Source organism: Ursus arctos, unplaced genomic scaffold (assembly GCF_023065955.2).
Source record: "Ursus arctos isolate Adak ecotype North America unplaced genomic scaffold, UrsArc2.0 scaffold_25, whole genome shotgun sequence".
Classification (NCBI taxonomy): Eukaryota; Metazoa; Chordata; class Mammalia; order Carnivora; family Ursidae; genus Ursus; species Ursus arctos.
Window position 1 is genome coordinate 14,394,550 of NW_026622930.1, and position 19,236 is coordinate 14,413,785.

Consider the following 19,236-nt stretch of genomic DNA (forward strand, 5'->3'; position numbering starts at 1 on the left):
AGGGAGGGAGGGAAGGAGAAGGAAAGAAAAGAAGGAAGGAAGGGAAGGAAAGGAAGAAAAGAAAGAAAAGAAAAATTGGATCACAGAATTTTCGGTTGGAAGAGCCCTGAGAGCTGCTCCATTCCTGTTATTTACACTCACAGATTTTGATTGTCACGCCTGGGCAAAATTCTCAGCACCACCTGGATCCTTGCATTGCTCTGGGTTTTACCATGCTGATGATAATTTGAAATAGGTCCACTTGACTTCAAGTATCTTTGTCATTTAGACTTTGTTGCTTCTTCAGTATTTGGATTTGATTTCTACAAATACATTTCAAACTCTGTTTCGCTTTTTGGTTTGTTTTGCTTTGCTTTAGAGAATGGGGTCAGATGTAGGGAGTTGTTTGTAATAACAGAATAACAAACTGATGCCAGGACTTTAGCAAAAATAAATAAATAAATAAAATAATGTAGGGGGTAATAAGGCAAGATTAGCTCTGCTGCTATAACCAAATACATACACTTGGTGGCTTACAGAACAAGTATTTATTTCCTACAGTTCTTGAGGTTGCTAAGTCCAAAATTAGGGTGCCGGCAGATTCCATTAATGGTGAGGGCCTGGTGCGTAAGCATGCCTTCTCGCCGTGTGCTCACATGGCTGAGAGAGTGTGTGTTAGTTTCTCTTGCTCTTCCTATAAGGGCACTAATCCCATGATGGGGGTTCCATCCTCATGACCTCATCTAAACCTAGTCACCTCCCAAATGCCCCACCTCTGAATACCATCATAGTGGGTGGTAGGGCTTCCACGTATGAATTGGGGGGGGGAGCACAAACATGCAGTCTCTAACGATGGCCTTGCATGAAAAGCATTCAACATGGGGGTGCCTGGGTGGCTCAGTTGGTTAAGCGTCTGCCTTCAGCTCAGGTCATGATCTCAGAGTCCTGGGATCGAGCCCCACATTGGGCTCCCTGCTCAGCAGGGAATCTGCTTCTCCCTCTGCCTCTGCCCCATCCCTCATACTTGCATTCTCTCTCTCTCAAATAAATAAATAAAACATTAAAAAAAAAAAAAAAGCATTCAGCATTGCTCAGAAGACCCTGTCCCCTTGGCGATGGTGGTTTTGAGCCAGGCCTTTCAACGTTCTGAGCAATGCCCTCATCTGAGACAGAAGGGGAGGGACTAAACACTTTGTGCAAGCTCTTCTGGCTGTGAAATGCTGTGACTCCATGAGCAAATAGTACCTGGCTCCTGGTAGTCACTCCAAACACATGTCCAAATGAATGATTACATGGATTAGGTGCCCATAAAGAGAAAGAAATCCCTGGGCTTCTATGAGCTTCCAGAGCCTGTATCAAAATTCATGCTTCTGAGATAAATTATCCAGGGGTGCCTGGGTGGCTCAGTTCGTTGGGCGTCTGACCCTTGGTTTCGGCTCAGGTCATGATCTCAGGGTCGTGAGATGGAGCCCCATGTCAGGCTCCACGCTCAGTGTGGGGTCTGCTTGTCCCTCTCCCTCCCCCTCTGGCCTTCTCCACATGGGCTCTCTCTCTCTCTTTCTGTCAAATAAGTAAGTAAAATCTTTTAAAAAATATTTGAAGCAATTGTAAATGGAAGCATTCAAAATTTTAAAAAAGATAGAAAAGAAATTATCCAGCTGAGAAGGTATTGTCAAGGTCTATGAGCAAAGCTGTTTTAGTGGAAGATGTTTCAACCTTTTTCCTCTTAGCAATTCTGTTTACACAAACCCAAAAAGCAACACATTTTCCTGCATATATGATAAATTTCACTGTTTCTCTTTTCTAGACTTTTCCACAGCGCCTAATGCAACCCTGGCTAAGGGGTCATCTCAGGTTAGTGGATTTCAGCGTCATGTGCTCTGTACTTCATGTTGATTTCATCCGACTCTTTGAGCCTCATACAAACGCTGACAATTCCCATTTAACTCTGAGCCCAATGCCTAGTTATTTTATATCAACATCCTGTGCTTTAGTTAACACAGCTTGAAGCAAAGCTATGTCATCTGCGCATGAGCTTTTCCACACATTTTGAGGATTTAACCATAGGAAATATGTCTATACATAGTCTTTGAGTTATACTGCAGAAGAGACACAGTATAATGCAGTGCCTGGTACACAGTGGAACTTCAGTAAGGGTTCGTTGAATAGATAAATAGCTGCCACCTTAACATTCTTCCAAGACAGGGACACCTGGGTGGCTCGGTCAGTTACACGTCTGACTCTTGATTTCAGCTCAGGTCATGATTTCTGGGTCGTGAGATCAAGCCCCGCATGGCGCTCCATGCTCAGCAGGAGTCTGCTTAAGATTCTCCCTCTCCTTCTGCCCCCTCCCCCGCACACATGCACATGCACACACACTCTCTGAATGAATGAATGAATGAATGAATGAATGAATGAATATTCTTCCCAAGACAGACCTTTCCTCACTTGCCTGCTAATGTCCCTTCACGTGCCAGCCATTCCTGGCCCAGAACTTTGAGCCCAGAACAGACAAAGGCGTGGGCCACTATTGACCCTGACTGTGCCACACACATAACAGCCCTAGTTCCTCCCAGCAGGCTTCTGTTACTCCCATGCGGACTTCGGTGTAAACATGGCCCCTGGCTGCCTGTGTATTTTCCCTCTGAGTCAGAGCCCTTTATCAAGGACACAAAAAAGAGGGGGAGGAGGAGGTTCATTTTTACAGGCCCTGCGGGGTGTGCAGCCAATGCTTTTCCAATTTGCAGAAGGGAAGTTCAGGCTCTCTTTCATAAGAGCACTTCTCCATCCTGACCCACTGTGCCCAGAACAGTATTCTACCTACACAATCCATGAAGACTTTTGTTTCCCAGATACCTGAAAATCCTCTTTCAGGGAGGGCTGGCCCCAGTCAAGGTGATGGGAAATGGCAGACTTCATTCAGAGAATTAGATCATTATACCCTGCACACAGGATCCCCTGTAGTGGGTTGACTAGCGTCTTCCAAATATTCATGTCCACCCAGAACCTCAGAATATGGCTTATGTGGAAATAGAGTCTTTGCTGATGTAATTAGTTAAGAGGAGGTCATATTAAAGTGGACTCTAAATCCAATAACTGTGTCCTTGTAAGAGGGGAGAGGACACATACAGACACCCAGGGAAGGAAGCCATGGGACAGTAAAGGTGGAGTCTGGAGTGACACAGCAGCAAAGCCAAGGATTGCTAGCCACCGAGGAAGAGGCTTTCAGAGGCAGCAGAGCCTTGCTGGTAGCTGGAGTTGGGACTTCCTCCTGCAATGTGGGATTCCCCCAAATGGAAGTATATTAAGATAAGACAGCATGGTTCTGGATTTTGTGCCATGACATTGTAGGTCCACAAAGGCTTGGACCATTATGGGAAAGGGAGGTGGGGGAGATGGGAGAAGAAGGAGTACAGACTGGCTCAGGAGCAGAGCACTGAGCTCGATGTTACCATGTCAGATGGGAGGGTTTTGAATTACACAAGAAAAGGTTGGAAATATTAAATAGAGACTTAAGCTGAGGATGCCTTTTAATATTAAGAATAACTACTAAGGTGCCTGGGTGGCACAGTAGTTGATTGTCTAACTCTTGGTTTTGGCTCAGGTCATCATCTCGGGGTCCCAGGATCAATCCCTGTGGGGGGTAAGGGGGGTCTACTTGTCTCCCTCTCTCTCTGCCCTCCCCATGCTTGTGCGTGCACCTGCTCTCTCTCTAAAATAAATGAATAAATCTAGAAGGAGGAGGAGGAGGGGAAGGAGAAGAAGAAGAAGAGGAGAAGGAAAAAGAAAAAAGAAGAAGGAGGAGGAGGAGGGAGAGAGGGAGGAGGAGGAGGAGAAGGGGAACTACTAAAATGATGTAGAAAGAGCTTGTAAAACTTAAAAATCAGTAGAGAGATGCTAAAAGGAATATTCTATGGGGCACCTGGGTGGCTCAGTCCATTAAGCATCTACCTTCAGCTCAGGTTATGATCTCAGGGTCCTGGGATGAAGTCCCTCATTGGGCTCCCTGCTCAGCAGGGAGTCTGCTTCTCTCTCTTCCTCTGCCCCTCCCCCCTGCTCATGTGTTTTCTTTCTCTCTCTCTCATGGATAAAATCTTTAAAAAGAAAGAAAAGGAATATTCTCCGACTCTCCTCCAGGGCCACCTCAACTTCTCGCTGCCTTTCAATTCTAGCACCACCACCATGCGAGGGAACCAGACTAGTGCTGCCTAGCCAAGGAATTTGCTTCTCGCTCCCACTGGCTATGGCAGGGAAGTGGGAACCGGGATGTGTTGTTTAAACCATGTCTGCAGATAAGGAGCAGATACTTCCAAGAGACATCATGGACTCTGCTGGCACTGTTATAATATGTTTATTCTATGTGGTAGATTGATGCAGCTAATATGAGGCTATAAAGATTGTTTCTGTATTTAAAGCAAATAGAATGGGGCACCTGGGTGGCTCAGTCAGTTAAGCATCTCACTTCAGCTCAATTCATGACCTCAGGGTCCTGGGATCCTCGCTTAGCAGGGAGTCTGCTTGTCCCTCTGCCCCTTCGCCCACTCACACGCACACACATGTGTGCTCACGCTCCCTCTCTCTCATAAATAAATAAATAAAATCTTTTTTTAAAAAAAGCAAATATAAGACTTTGAATTCCCAAATAGTATCTAAATAGCAACTTCTAGGATCTTCAGATTAACTTGCAATTTAAAAAAAAGAATATGATCCCTCCACCATATATAAACCTACACCTACACACACACACACAGATACACACACACACACACACACACACACACACAGATACAGCAAGAAAACACCCTGCAGAACCCCAAAGGTGTAATCTGTGTGGCACCGTGTGGGCAGAAATTGATGTGTGAGCAAAGCCAGCACAGAAAGTGTCTCGAAACACTTATTCATCCTCCCACCCCCTTCCAAACGCATTGCGTTGGGTTTACAGCTTTGAAAATGTAATTAACACTTTTATTCATGGGAGAGTAGGCCCTGAGATTTTTTTAACAGGAGGTACTAGAAACAGATTCAAATCTCAATGAGCAATGGTTTACCTGAAGGATAAGCCAAGGAGAGCCGCCATTTTCTGGTCTCCCGGGAACCTGGAGACCATCATGGGCTTAAGTCAACCTTTCTTTGAATCCTGCTCTCATCGTTGTCATATCCCTGTATCCCATTTGAAAATTAAACTTCACATTCCAAGCAATACCATGGTGAAAGCCCAGAAAAGCTGTTTGAGTAGAGCCTAAAGCTTTCTGTCTCTTTGCTGGGATAACGTCACCAGCTGCCCTCCCAGTCTGGGGATCTGTAAGATCCAAGGTGGCTGCTTTCATGGTGTGAGCTTAGGGATGCCATGGGGCTCCTCCTGCCCCCAAATGTCTCTCATATCCTTCTGCCATGATGCCTGAAATCTCATGTGAAATTACAAGTATTTTCCTTATGCGGGAGAAACGCATAAAGCTGCCAACATTAAAGAGCGATTTTGGCATCATCTTGAGGGAAGAAGACAGAAGTGGCAATTATTGGGGAAGGGATACAAAGGTCTAGAACAGGAGTTGCTGCTGGGCAGGGCAGGGCAGAACCCCGAGACCTGAGCAGCAGGAAAGGAAGCTGGTGAGCCAGAGGGGAGGGGGAAAGCAGGGACTCACTCAACACAGCAAACTCCACCCACTTCATTCTTCTTAATCGAGCTGAGAAAATAGAAGGAGAGTGTGGGTACTGCTGGGGAAACCGCAGGCTAAATTACAGATCTTCGTCCTGAAACAGCTGCTTTGTGTGAAAATGCGACGGTTATGTTATTTTTATATTAAAACAAATACAGATATGCTTTGGGGTTAGTTGCAAGATCCACATGGCTATTTTAAAGAGAATAAACCAGAAGGCTCCAGCCTCAAATGTCATGCTCACTAGGGACCTCTTGGGGCGACTTTCTCAGCTCTGCCATCTCACCGGCCCCTGTTAGTGAACGTCACTGTGCACCTGGAAAAGCTGCTGGCTAAAGAGCTTCAGGGACGTGAAACTAAGGAGCCTTGTCCTGGGAAATCAGGAGCACAGTGCAGTCGTGAGAACTCCTGTTCTTTTCAGTGGAAGTTCCTGAGAAATTTTTTTCCGATTGACATCCTATCAGGGGCTATAAAATCAAAATAAGCCCCCTGTAAGCCTGGCAGGTCAGCATGGGGGGGGGGATGGGCTGCATCCCGTTTCTGTCAGAGCCATTTGGGATTTTCTCCCTCCTCTTTTGGAATGAATGGGAACATGGCCCATGCTTACTCCCTGTAACGTAACGAAGACGTGCTCAGTGCTATTTGAGGTGAGCGTTTCCAATCACAGGACTCCCTAGCCTGGGAAGTTGAATATGTTCTTGCCTTTCAGTTAGCGTCCACATTATTAGCAGGCTGCACGGTTGGGAAAGCGGAAATGAACTGGTAGAGCGGGGAATAGACGTATCCAATCCTCCATTGGACTCTTACCAGCTGTGTGGCTATGGGGGGACCGTTTTATGTCTCTGAACTTTCTGTCTCTCATCTGTAAGATGGGGGGTCCAAAATGCTGGGTGGCCAGCCCCCCAGGGCTTCTGAGACTGTCAGAGAAGATCATAAAAGCACTTTGTGACCTGTAGAACTCATGGAAATATCAGCACATGGTCTGACGAGAGAGCTTTTGTTGTGTCTGAACCATGTGTTCCCTCACGTCCTGATGTTTATTGTATTTGTGGAAAGCTGCCTCCTTGTCTTCTACTTTTACCAGTTTATCTGTTCTTAACTGGCTGAAAGGAGAGAGCACACCAAGAGGATGAGATTCCTAGTTTTGTTTGTTTTTTTTAATAGATAAATCTTTTTTTAAAGGTTTATTTGAGAGAGAGAGCGAGCAGGGGGAGGGGCAGAGAGAGAGGGAAAGAGTGAACCTCAAGCAGACTCCCTGCTGAGCATGGAGCCTGACTTGGGGCCCAATCCCAGGACCCCGAGATCGTGACCTCAGCTGAAATCAAAAGTCAGCCACTCAACTGACTGAGCCCTCCCGGTGCCATCCCCCACCCAGCATTGCGTTTTACTATCTAGGTGACCTTGGGCATGATACGGAACCCCTCTGAGGTCATCACTGGGAAAATGGGAATCATGACAGTTAATTTGTAGAATTGTAAAGATTACAAGCAGTGGGTACCTAATCCATACAAATTACCTCTTATTATGATGTTCTCTCTCCCCACCTCTGTTCACCAGTGTTTCATGAGGGTCTCAAAAGGTAGTCTGGATCCTTCAGCTTGAAGTCTGTCTAAAGGAAGCTGGGACACCTTCCACTGGAGCTTTACTGGACACCTCTCTCTCAAGTTGTAGTAATAGGTAAGATTCTTTAATAGATATTGGGCTATTTAGCTTATCTATTTCTTCTTGAGAGAACTCAATAATTCCTCAAAGTGCAGGACACCTGGGTGGCTCAGTCAGTTAAGCGTCTGCCTTTGGCTCAGGTCGGGATCCCAGAGTCCTGGGATGGAGTCCCACATCAGACTCCTTGCTCAGCAGGGAGCCTGCTTCTCCCTCTGCCTGCCGCTCCCCCTGCTTATACTCTCTCTCCCCTCTCTCTCTCTGACAAATAAATAAAATCTTAAAAAAAAAAAAAAAAAGGTAAAGGTGCTCTTAGAAACCACCTAGAGGGGTGCCTGGGTGGCTCAGTCAGTTAAGCATCTGACTCTTGATTCCGGTTGAGGTCGTGATCTCAGGGTCGTGAGATCGAGCCTGGCGTCCAACCCCATGTCGGGCTCTGTACTCAGTGTGGAGTCTGCTTGTGATGATCCCTCTCCCTGTGCCCCCCCTCCCCATACTCTGTCTCTCCCTCTCTCTCTCTCAAATAAATAAATAAATCTTAAAAAAAAGAAAAAACCCACCTAGCAAATTGGTTCTCAAACTTTAGAATACATCAGGGTAGCCACAGCCTCCCCCTGGACACTAATTCTAACATTGTAACAAATACTATAATGGAAAAAACTGTAGCCTGGGATAAGTATTAGTGTTTTTATTTCCCCCAAATTCCTGTTTCATGAAATACAAAAATATAACTAGTAGCCCTGCATTTGTAAAAAGACAGCAATCTTGTTCAGAAAACTATTCGTTGCAAACCATGATTAATGAAGCGCCATCTGTGATATCCAGTGTTCTTTTCATAAGTTGGGACTATTTAGGCAATTTTTATGCTTTTGAGTGTGAATGGGAGAGACAAAAGGGTGAAACAAGCAGAAATGTGGCATAAACTATCTGATTGGTTGCATGTACTAGGCAGTTGAGAAATTTTTATTATTTAGTATAAATGTATTCATTTTCACTCTTCCTAGAAAACTTAATTTAAAATCTATATCCAACTTCATATTATCCAGCTGATCCTAAACACTGCCGCCAGATCAGTTCTTACAAAACACCTGCCTCCTCTTCAACCTGAACTCGGGTAAAGCTTGAACTCCTGAACTAGGGATTCAAAACCTTCTGCGTTCCAGTTCTTCCTGTGCCTCCAAATTTTGCTCTCATGCCCAGCCTGCTCCTGATGCTACTGCCCAACTCCCATCCAGACAAATTCATGTTCTAGTGGCCCCCAACTATGTTCGCCCGTTCACATTGCCTGGAAGCCCCTCCCTAGCCTATCTCTTCTCTGGCTGCTCAGAAACCTTCTTCTCCTGCCATTAATGTAACATGGTGTCTCCTTTCTTATACTTGTAACCTATTCATGTCTTTACATTTAATGTGGGTTTTTGTAGGTAGTGTGGGTCCTTCTTCTTGTCCGATCTGAAAATCTCTGCCTTTTACCTGGGGATAATTGCATTTAATTTAGACCAAACTATGGACTGAATTGTGCCCTCCCAAATTCATCTGTGAAGCCCTAACCCCTGATAGGACTACATTCGGAGGGAGATTGGGCTTTAAGAGGTAATTAACATTAAACGAGCTCAGAAGGTTGAGACCTGAATTCAATACAGCTGGTGCCCTTAGACAAAGAGACACAGCCGAACTCTCATTCTCTCTGTCTCGCGAGGACAGGCAAGGAGGCCGCCATCTACAAGCCAGGAAGACAGCTCTCACCGGGAACGGAATTGGCTGACACCTTGATCGTGGACTTCCAAGGCTCCAGAACTGTAAGAAAATAAATTTCTGTTGCTTAAGCCACCCCGTCTGTGGTGGGCTTATTATGGCAGCCCACGCTAAGACGGGCCATTTACAGTTAATACCATTATGGATACGGTTAAGTTTAAATCTACCATACTGTTTGTTTTCAGTTTGCGCCGTCTCTTCTCTGTTCCCCTTTCCCTCTTTTTCGTCTTCCTTTGTTACCTGCATGGTACAGGCACACTACTGTGGGACTTCAGAGGTAGGGGACGTTTTTTGCACCTAATCAGGGTGCACTTCCTGAGGGAGCTGGATCTGAAGGCATCTTAAGCTTTGGACGTGCGAAGGTTGAGGTTAGGAACATTCAAGGCTGAGAGAAAACCATACCCGGAAACCTCAAATGCACCGAATATGCTGAGAACTAATAATTGGTTGGAGCACAGGTGGCATAAAGGGAAGGCGTGAAAAGTGCGGAATTCCAAATAGGTTTGAACCGGGAGGATGCAAAGAGCTGAGAGTGTTCAATTTATAACAAAATCCATTTGCCTTTAAGTGCTATATATAGCTCTTGAAATTTTTGGAAATTAATAACTCAGCCAACACATAATTTTGAAAGTATTTTCTTGGGAAGAAAATGTGCTTCTCTAACCTTTCATGTATTTACTCTGCCAATGCCATCCAAAATTCTCACACCTGGGTTTTACCTACATGTTTTCCACGGAAAAGAAAAATGTCAAAATACAATACAGTAGGTAGCTCTAAGATATAAAACTAGTGAGAATAACTAAGCACTTCCTATAGGAAAAATTTCCACGTGTCTGATCTGGTAGGGTAGCATTTTAAAATGCAAAAAGTCATCATTTCATAATATAAAACATTAAAACTTCCATTAAACTTTTTAAAATTTTAATTGAGATATAACTGACATAGAACATACTAGTTTCAGACATACAACATGGTGATTTGATATATGTATATATTTCAAAATGGTCACCACAATGAGGAGTTAATATTTATCACCTCACATAGTAACATTTTTTTTCAGTGATGAAGAGTTTTAAGACCTATTCTTTTAGTAACTTTCAAATATACAACACAGCATTATTAACTATGGTTACCATGCTGTACATTGCCTTCCTAGGACTTATTTTATAATTGGAAGTTTGTACATTTTGATCACCTTCATCCATTTTGCCCACCTTCCATCCCCATCTCTGGTAACCCCCAACCTGTTCTTTCTATCTATGAGTTCAGGGTTTTTTTTTGCAGGGGAGGGTGGGGGTTAGATACCACATGTAAATGATACATAGTATTTGTCTTTCTCTGAATTATTTCAACTAGCATAATTCACTCGATGTTCATCCATGTTGTTGCAAATGGCAGGATTTCCTTCTTTTTTATAGCTGAATAATGGTCCATTGTATATATACACCACATTGTCTTTATCCATTCATCCATCGTGGACACTTAGGTTCCTTCCGTGTCTTGGCTATTGTAAATAATGCTGCAATGAACATGGGGGTACAGATAACTTTTCAAGTTAGTATTGTTGCTTCCCTCAGATAAATACCCAGAAGTGGAACGACTGGATCATATGACAGTTCTATTTTTAATTTTTTGAGGAACATCCATACTCTTTTCCATAGTGTCCAATTTACATTCCCACCAACAGCGCATGATGGCTTCCGTTTCTCCGCATCCTCGCCAACACTTGTTATTTCTCGTCATAATATTCATTCTAACATGTATGGGATGGTATCTCACTATGGGTTTGATTTGCATTGTCCTGATGATTAGTGATGTTGAGTACCTTTCCATGTACCTGTTGGCCATCTGTATGTCTTCCATGCAAAAATGTCTCTTCAGATTCTCTGTCCATTTTTTTAATCAGATTTTTTTGCTGTTGTGTTGTATGAGTTCTTTATATATTTTGAATATTAACCGCTTATTAGATATATCATTTGCAAATATTTTCTCCTTCAGTAGGTTGCTTTTGTGTTTTGTTGATGGTTTTCTCTGCTGTGCAGAAGCTCTTTAGTTTGATGTAGTCCCACTGGTTTATTTTTTGCTTTTGTTGCCTATGCTTTTGGTGTCAGATCCAAAAAATTGCCAAAACCAACGTCAAGGAGCTTACCGCCTATGTTTTTCTTCTAGAAGTTTTATGGTTTCTGGTATTATATTCAAGTATTCTGTTTTGACTTGATTTTTGTGTTCCAGTTTCATTCATGTACGCGGCTGTCCTGTTTTCCCAGCACCATTTGTTAAAGACACTGTCCTTTTCCCATTGCGTATGGTTGACTCCTTTGTCCTAAATTGATCATATATGTGTGGGTTATTTTTGGGCTCCTTATTCCTTTCCATTGATCTGTGTACCGTTTTTAGGCCAACACCATACCGTTTTGATTACAGCTTTGTGATATAATTTGAAGTCAGGATGCATTATACCTAGTTTTGTTGTTCTTTCTCAAGATTGATTTAACTTTTCTGGCTCTCTTGTGGTTCCAAATCTTAGGATTTTTTTCTATTTCTGTGAAAAAAATGTCATTGGAAATTTGATAGGGATTGCATTGAATTTGTAGATCGTTTTGGATAGTATAGGCATTTTAACAATATTCCAATTCATGATCACAAAATATCTTTCCAATTATTTACATCTTCAATGTCTTTCATGAATGTCTTGTAGTTTTCTTACAGTTTCAGTATACAGGTCTTTTAAAATTGATTGTAATGATGGTTGCCCAACTCTAAGTATATTAAAAACCATCGAATGGTACACTTTAAAAGAGAGAGTTGTATGGTATACAAATAATATTAAAAAAAGCTGTTATGTTAAAACAAAACAATAAATCCTCTGGACTTGCTAATTGGGAGTTATTAACGACCTCCATGGGAGGAGTTCCAGTAGTGCTTGGAGTTGAAGCCAGACTGAAGAGGGTCAAGGAATAAGTGAAATGAAGTAAGCGATAGACATCGCCTGCCTCTTCAAGATGTGACAAAGGAGATAGGGTAGTGCTTGAAGGGGAGGTTTAAAGGGGCCGTGGTTTTAAAAAGAGAGAGAGAAACAATCCTGTAAAGAAATTCAGAGCAGGTGTGAGGTGTGAGGCATCGGCAGTTGTAGTGTGGGAGCCCACAGAAACTTGAGTTGCAAATACCGGAAAAGGGTCCACTTATTGAAATCGAAAAAAAAAATCTTTCTTCCTAAATTCTGTCTAGGTTTGGCCTTTTCTTTCCTAAGATAACTTAGTTGCTTTCTCCAAGAGTTTCTGTCCTTTACACTTCACTAACAAACTACTCCTGCTGAGTCAGGATCCATGGAAGGGGAATGATCACAGTGTAGGAAGTAGAATGGTCCCCAAGGATTATAGTGTGACTTTTATTAATCCTTATTCTTTTTTTTTTTAAGATTTTATTTATTTATTTGACAGAGAGGCAGCGAGAGAGGGAACAAAAGTGGGGGAGTGGGAGAGGGAGAAGCAGGCTTCCCGCTGAGCAGGGAGCCTGATGCGGGGCTTGATCCCAGAATGCTGGGATCATGACTTGAGCTGAAGGCAGACGCTCAGGTGCCCCACTGAGCCACCCAGGCGCCCCTAATCCTTATTCTTTCATCTCAAGAATTTGGCTTTAATATCAAGGACATAAAATCACACCATCTCTCAAAAATGTTTTTAGTCAGCCAAAAATAGGACTAATGCCATCTATGTGGAAGGGTGTAAAACTGCAGTTGTTTTCAAATTGCTAAATCAAATTTTTCCCCTAATATCTGAGCCTAGATAACCATTTGGGGGAGTCTAGAACATGTCCGTGGACCATTCCCATTTATCTATTCCCTAGAACTTAAAAACTATAGTAATGGCTTTTCAACTAAACTCCATTTCTGGGTTATTTCCCAATGTTGGGTCCTACCACAGTATTTAGAAAATCTTTGCGGTTTTCCTGAATGCTTAAACTCAAACCCAGTTGAAAGCTCTTGATAGAAATCCCTCATGTTAAGAAAGAGTTAGTGGTGGAAACCACATTAAAAGTGTAATGATGTGCTGTCTTTATGAATTTTCTTATCTCTAGGCCATAAATTATGTTGGGTGCTCTGATGCTGGGACATGCCATTCAGAAATCTAACAGAGCGATGAGTACCATGGTGGACTGGTTCAGATGTGACATATTTGGGAAGGAAGAACTTCCAACCCCAGCAATTACTGTGCTGGCAGTAGTCTTGCCAGATCTTATTTTCAGCAGTGAGAAGCTCAATGATGTTAATTTTGGTCGAACAATTTGTATATGGATTGAACACCTTTTTAGCCAGGGTAGAGGTCAGTGGTTAACCTTCCTTCTGTAGAAGTGTTGGCACCGAAGCCAGTTATGCAGTCCAGAAATAATTTTGTTAGAGATGTATGTAGCTTCTGCTGCCCGGTGTTCTTTCATGCCATCACTCTGCCTGGAGCTGTCCTGACTCATTCTTTGCATTGGTGTTCACATCGAATTAACATAAACTCAAGACAAAAATATCTCCGTATTACCTTAGGAACACTGACTCATTTTTTTTTGCTGTGTTAATATTCCCTTATTATCCCATTTTACTAATGCGTAGAACATTCATTTTAAATGGTAGTAGCTTTATTTACAGGAGAAACACTGAGATGATTTCCCATGAGGGGTAAGAGCACGTCCCGGGGGACCCATGCTGCCTGCATTTGAATCCCAGCTCTGCCACTGACTAGCTTGATAACCCCGAGCAAGTTACTTGACTTCCCTGTGCCTCATTTTTCTCATAAGTAAGATGGGAATAACAGCACCTCATGGGACTGCAGCGGGAATGAAAGGATGAATCCACATCAAGCGCTCAGAACAGTGCTGGGCACATACAACATGGCCAGAAATGTAAGCTGTTGTTAGCTCTTATTTTAGATCAACTAAGAAAATGATTCACATTACAAAATTTCAACCTAAATACTCAGTACAGTTATGAGGACATTTGATCGCGCTTGAGGAAATTCTCCTGAGCTAAAAAGCTAGCACTAGCATGTCTTAGAGAAGCGGGAAAAGGCAAAGCACAAGAACAGGGTCTTGGGTTCCAGTCGTGACTGTCCCCACCACCCAGCAGTGTGACGCTGGCTTGCTCTGTTCTTCTGTGCCGCAAAGACCTTCATCTACGCACCCTCTGAAGCCCCTGCCGGCCTCTGATGGGTCATAATTCCTCGAATTCCCATCGTTTTGCTCTGTCAGCTGAGGAATACTACTGATACAAATCTGACCAGGAACAAGTATCCGTAAAATAGTTTTCATGACATTAGAAACTGAAAAATAACACAGAGGGGTCCCAGAGTCCAAAATCTGACTTTAAGTGGCTTTGTCCCTGTGACACATTTCCTTGTATGAACACATTGATGAGAATTCCACTAAATCTGGGAGAGACGAGTTCAAGAGCCTTTCCGGGATTTTGCAGTGCATGGTCCTGGGATCTGGCCTAACCTTCTTGGGGCTGACTGCGGGTGGGGCTCTGGGCCTGTGGCTCCATTTCTAATCCTGATATTCTTGTGCCGACAACGTGATATTTCATAAACAGCTTCTCAGGAAAATATAAATTTGGTGGTACATCAAGTAAAATGAAAATGATGACTTCATTTCTTTTTTTTTTTTTTTTTTTAAAGATTTTATTTATTTATTTGACAGAGATAGAGACAGCCAGCGAGAGAGGGAACACAAGCAGAGGGAGTGGGAGAGGAAGAAGCAGGCTCATAGCGGAGGAGCCTGATGTGGGGCTCGATCCCAGAATGCTGGGATCACGCCCTGAGCCGAAGGCAGAGGCTTAACCGCTGTGCCACCCAGGCGCCCCTGATGACTTCATTTCTAAGGTTACTGGACTTCTAAAAAAACTTGTTTTACCCGAGATGCCTAAAATAAAAACTCATGAAAAATGACAGAATGATGGTGCATTACACACTGATTTGTTTTAAAGCATAATATGTAAGAAAATGTATAGTCTCTTACAAAGCATTTGATAAATAGTTTTAAATACAGATTTTAAGCTCTAAAATCTCTAACTGGGATGAATACACACAATTTTAGCCCTAAAAGTGCAGTTTTAATGGCAGATTTCAGACCTCTGAAGTTACGTTAGCTAATGGCCAGCTTAACAACATTAAAAATATGCATTTATAAAAATTTGAGGAAATTCATGAAAATGTTTTAATATTATACAAGTTATTATTATAAAGTTTGCATTATAAATTCTTGTGTAAACTCCCTTACATCCTCTTCACTAATATCAAGCACAGGTTTGTATATCCAAATATACAAGCACACTGCTTTTTCCCTTGTGTAATGCCCCCTCGTGAGAATATACTTGGTCTGTGGGACATCAGAGCATCGCAAAATGCTGCTTTAGCTGTTTAATTAAATGCTGGGTGTCCACATGGTCTGGAAATGCTGCTTCCGACTTCTGAGCAGCAATATAGCTTCTCTGTAGATCCCCAATCTGTAAGAAATGCCAGAGTAAGACCACAGAATGAGACCAGGAAAAATGAGTAAGAAAGTAAAAAAAAAAAAAAAAAAAAAATGATGTACTATCTGTACACTGTAGAAAATCAAAGGGTTTTTAAGGGTTAAATTGCTTGATTATGCCACTTTGATTTTAGAAATCTTTCACCTAGATTACAATTCAATCTTGAAAAATATGAGAAAAATAAAATAACCAATTATACAAATAATTTCTGCTCCATTACAGCTGTCTAGTTATGAATTCATAAACCTTGTCTTCTTTTCCTGTCATAGGTAGTATTATGAAAATAAAATAACATTTGCATACTACAACAGCCAGCTCTGTTTACCCTTAGGACAACTATTTGTAATGTACCATAAAGACCTATTTTGGCTAGGGCATTATCTTTCAGACAGAAAATTCAAGCAAAAACGATTTTATATAAGATACAATAACATGCTCAGGGAGATTTTAAACGGAGCTAGCAGAGTAATGTGGGGGAAGATATCTGGCTTTGGAAGTTTATTAAGGGTATCTCTGATTTTCAATAAGGCTGATGTCAAAGTCCAGTCCCAAAGAAAAGCCCACAGTATCTGGATCCTTCTGAATAGATCTGGATTCATGCATCCATTTATAAAAAGCAAGAGCCTTTTAGTGTGTGCACATACAAAAAACCTAGGTAATTCAATTCCGGCAGGATTTTTTTTGAAACATGTAATACATGTTAAAAACATAAATTTCCTTTTTTAAAACTCACAGCATTTCTTTTTAACATACCATTTTCTTTTATGGAAAATAGAGCCTTTTGCTTAGAGAAATATCTCATTTGAGTTACATATTATTAAAATGTGATAAAGTGAAAGAAAGTTATCAAGCCTGTGGTTTAAGTAGATGGCAGTAGCGGGCAGTGGAAAACACATGGGCATCATTGGGTGCTGGGTATAAATTCTGACCCTGCCATGGCCATGGGACTCTAGGGGAGTCTTTCAGGCTCGACCAGCCTTGGGTTCCATTAGAATGTAAGCTGCACGAGGCAGAGGTTTTGTTTTATTCCCTGCTAACACTCTCTGTGCCTACTACAGTGCCAGGTAATAGCAGGGGCTTAATAATGAAACATCAGTTGTATGAAAAAATGAGTCAGGAAGGTGAGGGACACCAACATGACAGGTGTTGGGAGAATCAGAGAGGGTGTGCAGAGCCCCTGGAACAGTGGCTGGCACTTGACAAGCCCTCAAAAATGACAATGTAGGAATGACAGCTTAGTTCCAAAGCAGAAATGAAAGTGAGGATAGCTTCATGTTTGTGCTTTGAAAAATGACATTTTCGTAATGTCTTCTGGTCTATAGAGTCTTTACATCAGCAAACACTTTTAGCCATTTCCTTACCCTTCAAACTCACTTTCTATGTTAAAGGAAGATTTCTCAGTAGAAGTTAGTTATTATTAGATACTTTTATTTGTTGTTCATATTATTGAAAATGGCATGATTCCTTTTAGTTCTCGAATATTTACTGACTTGTAACACAGTATTAACAGTTGTATTTTTCCCACATTGTTCACGGCTAAGATAGCTTTCACTCCTATCCCTAATCTTGTAACAATTATGCCAGAGCTTTTTTTTTTTTTTTTTTTAATAATGATTTTTTATTATGTTAGTCACCATACAGTACATCCCCGGTTTTCGATGTAAGTATGCCAGAGCTTTGATGGCAACATGGTCTATAACAAAATACAAGATTTCTTTGCTATAAAAGCCAATTACCAAATCCTTCCTCAACCAGGAGTTACGTAATGAGTATTTTTTCATGACTAAATGTCATATTTTAAAAATAAAAGAATTCTGTAATTGATAACAATCTATAATGCAATCTGTAATATTAAGTTTAGTCCATAGTCAGTGATAAATTTCTTTAAAACTGTCCCTTGGGAAAGACAGATGTATACAATACTTAAAAAATCATTTCTTTCAAAACATTATTAGAATTTCCTTATTTATCTGTACTTTTTTTAAAACCAGGAAAGACATGACACATCCCCAAAGGCAAGAGAAACAAAAGATAAAATGAATTTATGGGACTTCATCAAGATTAAAAGTTTCTGCACATCCAAGGAAACAGTCAGAAAAACTAAGAGGCAGCCCACGGAATGGGAGAATATATTTGCAAATGACACTACAGATAAAGGACTGGTATCCAAGATCTACAAAGAACTTCTCAAACTCAATACACGAGAAACAAATAAACAAATCAAAAAATGGGCAGAAGATATGAACAGACACTTTTCCAATGAAGACATACAAATGGCTAACAGACACATGAAAAAATGTTCAAAATCATTAGCCATCAAGGAAATTCAAATCAAAACCACACTGAGATACCACCTTACGCCAGTTAGAATGGCAAAAATAGACAAGGCAAGAAACAACAATTGTTGGAGAGGATGTGGAGAAAGGGGATCCCTCCTACATTGTTGGTGGGAATGCAAGTTGGTACAGCCACTCTGGAAAACCGTGTGGAGGTCCCTTAAAAAGTTAAAAATTGAGCTACCCTATGATCCAGCCATTGCACTACTGGGTGTTTACCCCAAAGATACAGACGTAGTGAAGAGAAGGGCCATATGCACCCCAATGTTCATAGCAGCAATGTCCACAATAGCTAAATCGTGGAAGGAGCCGAGATGCCCTGCAACAGATGACTGGATTAAGAAGTTGTGGTCCATATATACAATGGAATATTACTCAGCAATCAGAAAGAATGAGTTCTCAACATTTGCTACAACATGGACGGCACTGGAGGAGATAATGCTTAGTGAAATAAGTCAAGCAGAGAAAGACAACTATCATATGATTTCTCTCATCTATGGAACATAAGAACTAGAATGATCAGTAGGGGAAGAAAGGGATAAAGAAAGGGGGGGTAATCAGAAGGGGGAATGAAACATGAGAGACTATGGAATATGAGAAACAAACTGGGGGCTACAGAGGGGAGGGGGGTGGGGGAATGGGATAGACCGGTGATGGGTAGTAAGGAGGGCACATATTGCATGGTGCACTGGGTGTTATACACAACTAATGAATCATCGAGCCTTACATCGAAAACCGGGGATGTACTGTATGGTGACTAACATAATATAATAAAAAATCATTATTAATAAAAAAAAAATAAATAAATAAAACCAGGAAAGAAAAAGAAACAGATCGAATGATGAATTGATAAAGAGAATACCTTATCAGAGACCGTTGCAAAGTTAAAATGTGGCTCGTACATATGGGGTGCTAAAGATGATGCAGTTTGTAACAGTGCTCTTGCCTGTATTTAAAAAAAAGGGGGGGGGGGGAAGAAAACCAAAGGTATATGAGCATCTGTCAGTACTGTATTTGTGATGTGTTTTGTTTTGTTAGTAAAAGAATCCTTTACCCAAGATAGGAACTTCATAAATGTGATCCTGTGATAAATACAGATGACATTCCTTGTGAAATATGACTTACTGAAATACAGTTAATATTTACATTTTGCCAAATTAATGATAAAACTGAAAATATGAAAAGAGTAGATTTAAAGTCAAGAACCACAGCTCTTGTAAAGTTTATATTTCAATATGATGCTAAAAAAAAGTCTTATTAACCTAGTTTTTATTGCTGTTGATTGATTTCTTAAGCTTCTAATTACCTGCTCTCTAACGCTACAACAAAAAAATAAAAA

The 19,236-nt window shown here is 41.5% G+C and overlaps 1 protein-coding gene across 3 annotated transcripts in view; it reads right to left on the reverse strand.

Moving 5' to 3' along the window:
- Positions 1–14,680: 14,680 nt before the first annotated feature.
- The window catches only part of TTC8 (tetratricopeptide repeat domain 8), a 51,612-nt gene continuing 47,056 nt past the window's right edge, over positions 14,681–19,236 (reverse strand). The window contains exons 13-14 of one of the 3 annotated variants that reach the window (XM_026515481.3): positions 18,760–18,843; positions 14,681–15,534 (exon numbers count right to left, since the gene is read on the reverse strand). In XM_026515481.3, the coding sequence (XP_026371266.1) occupies positions 15,418–15,534; positions 18,760–18,843 (201 nt within the window). In that variant the 3' untranslated portion in view covers positions 14,681–15,417. The remainder of the gene's footprint in view (positions 15,535–18,759; positions 18,844–19,236) is intronic. The other 2 variants (XM_026515482.3, XM_044390007.3) reach the window with 2 other exon arrangements.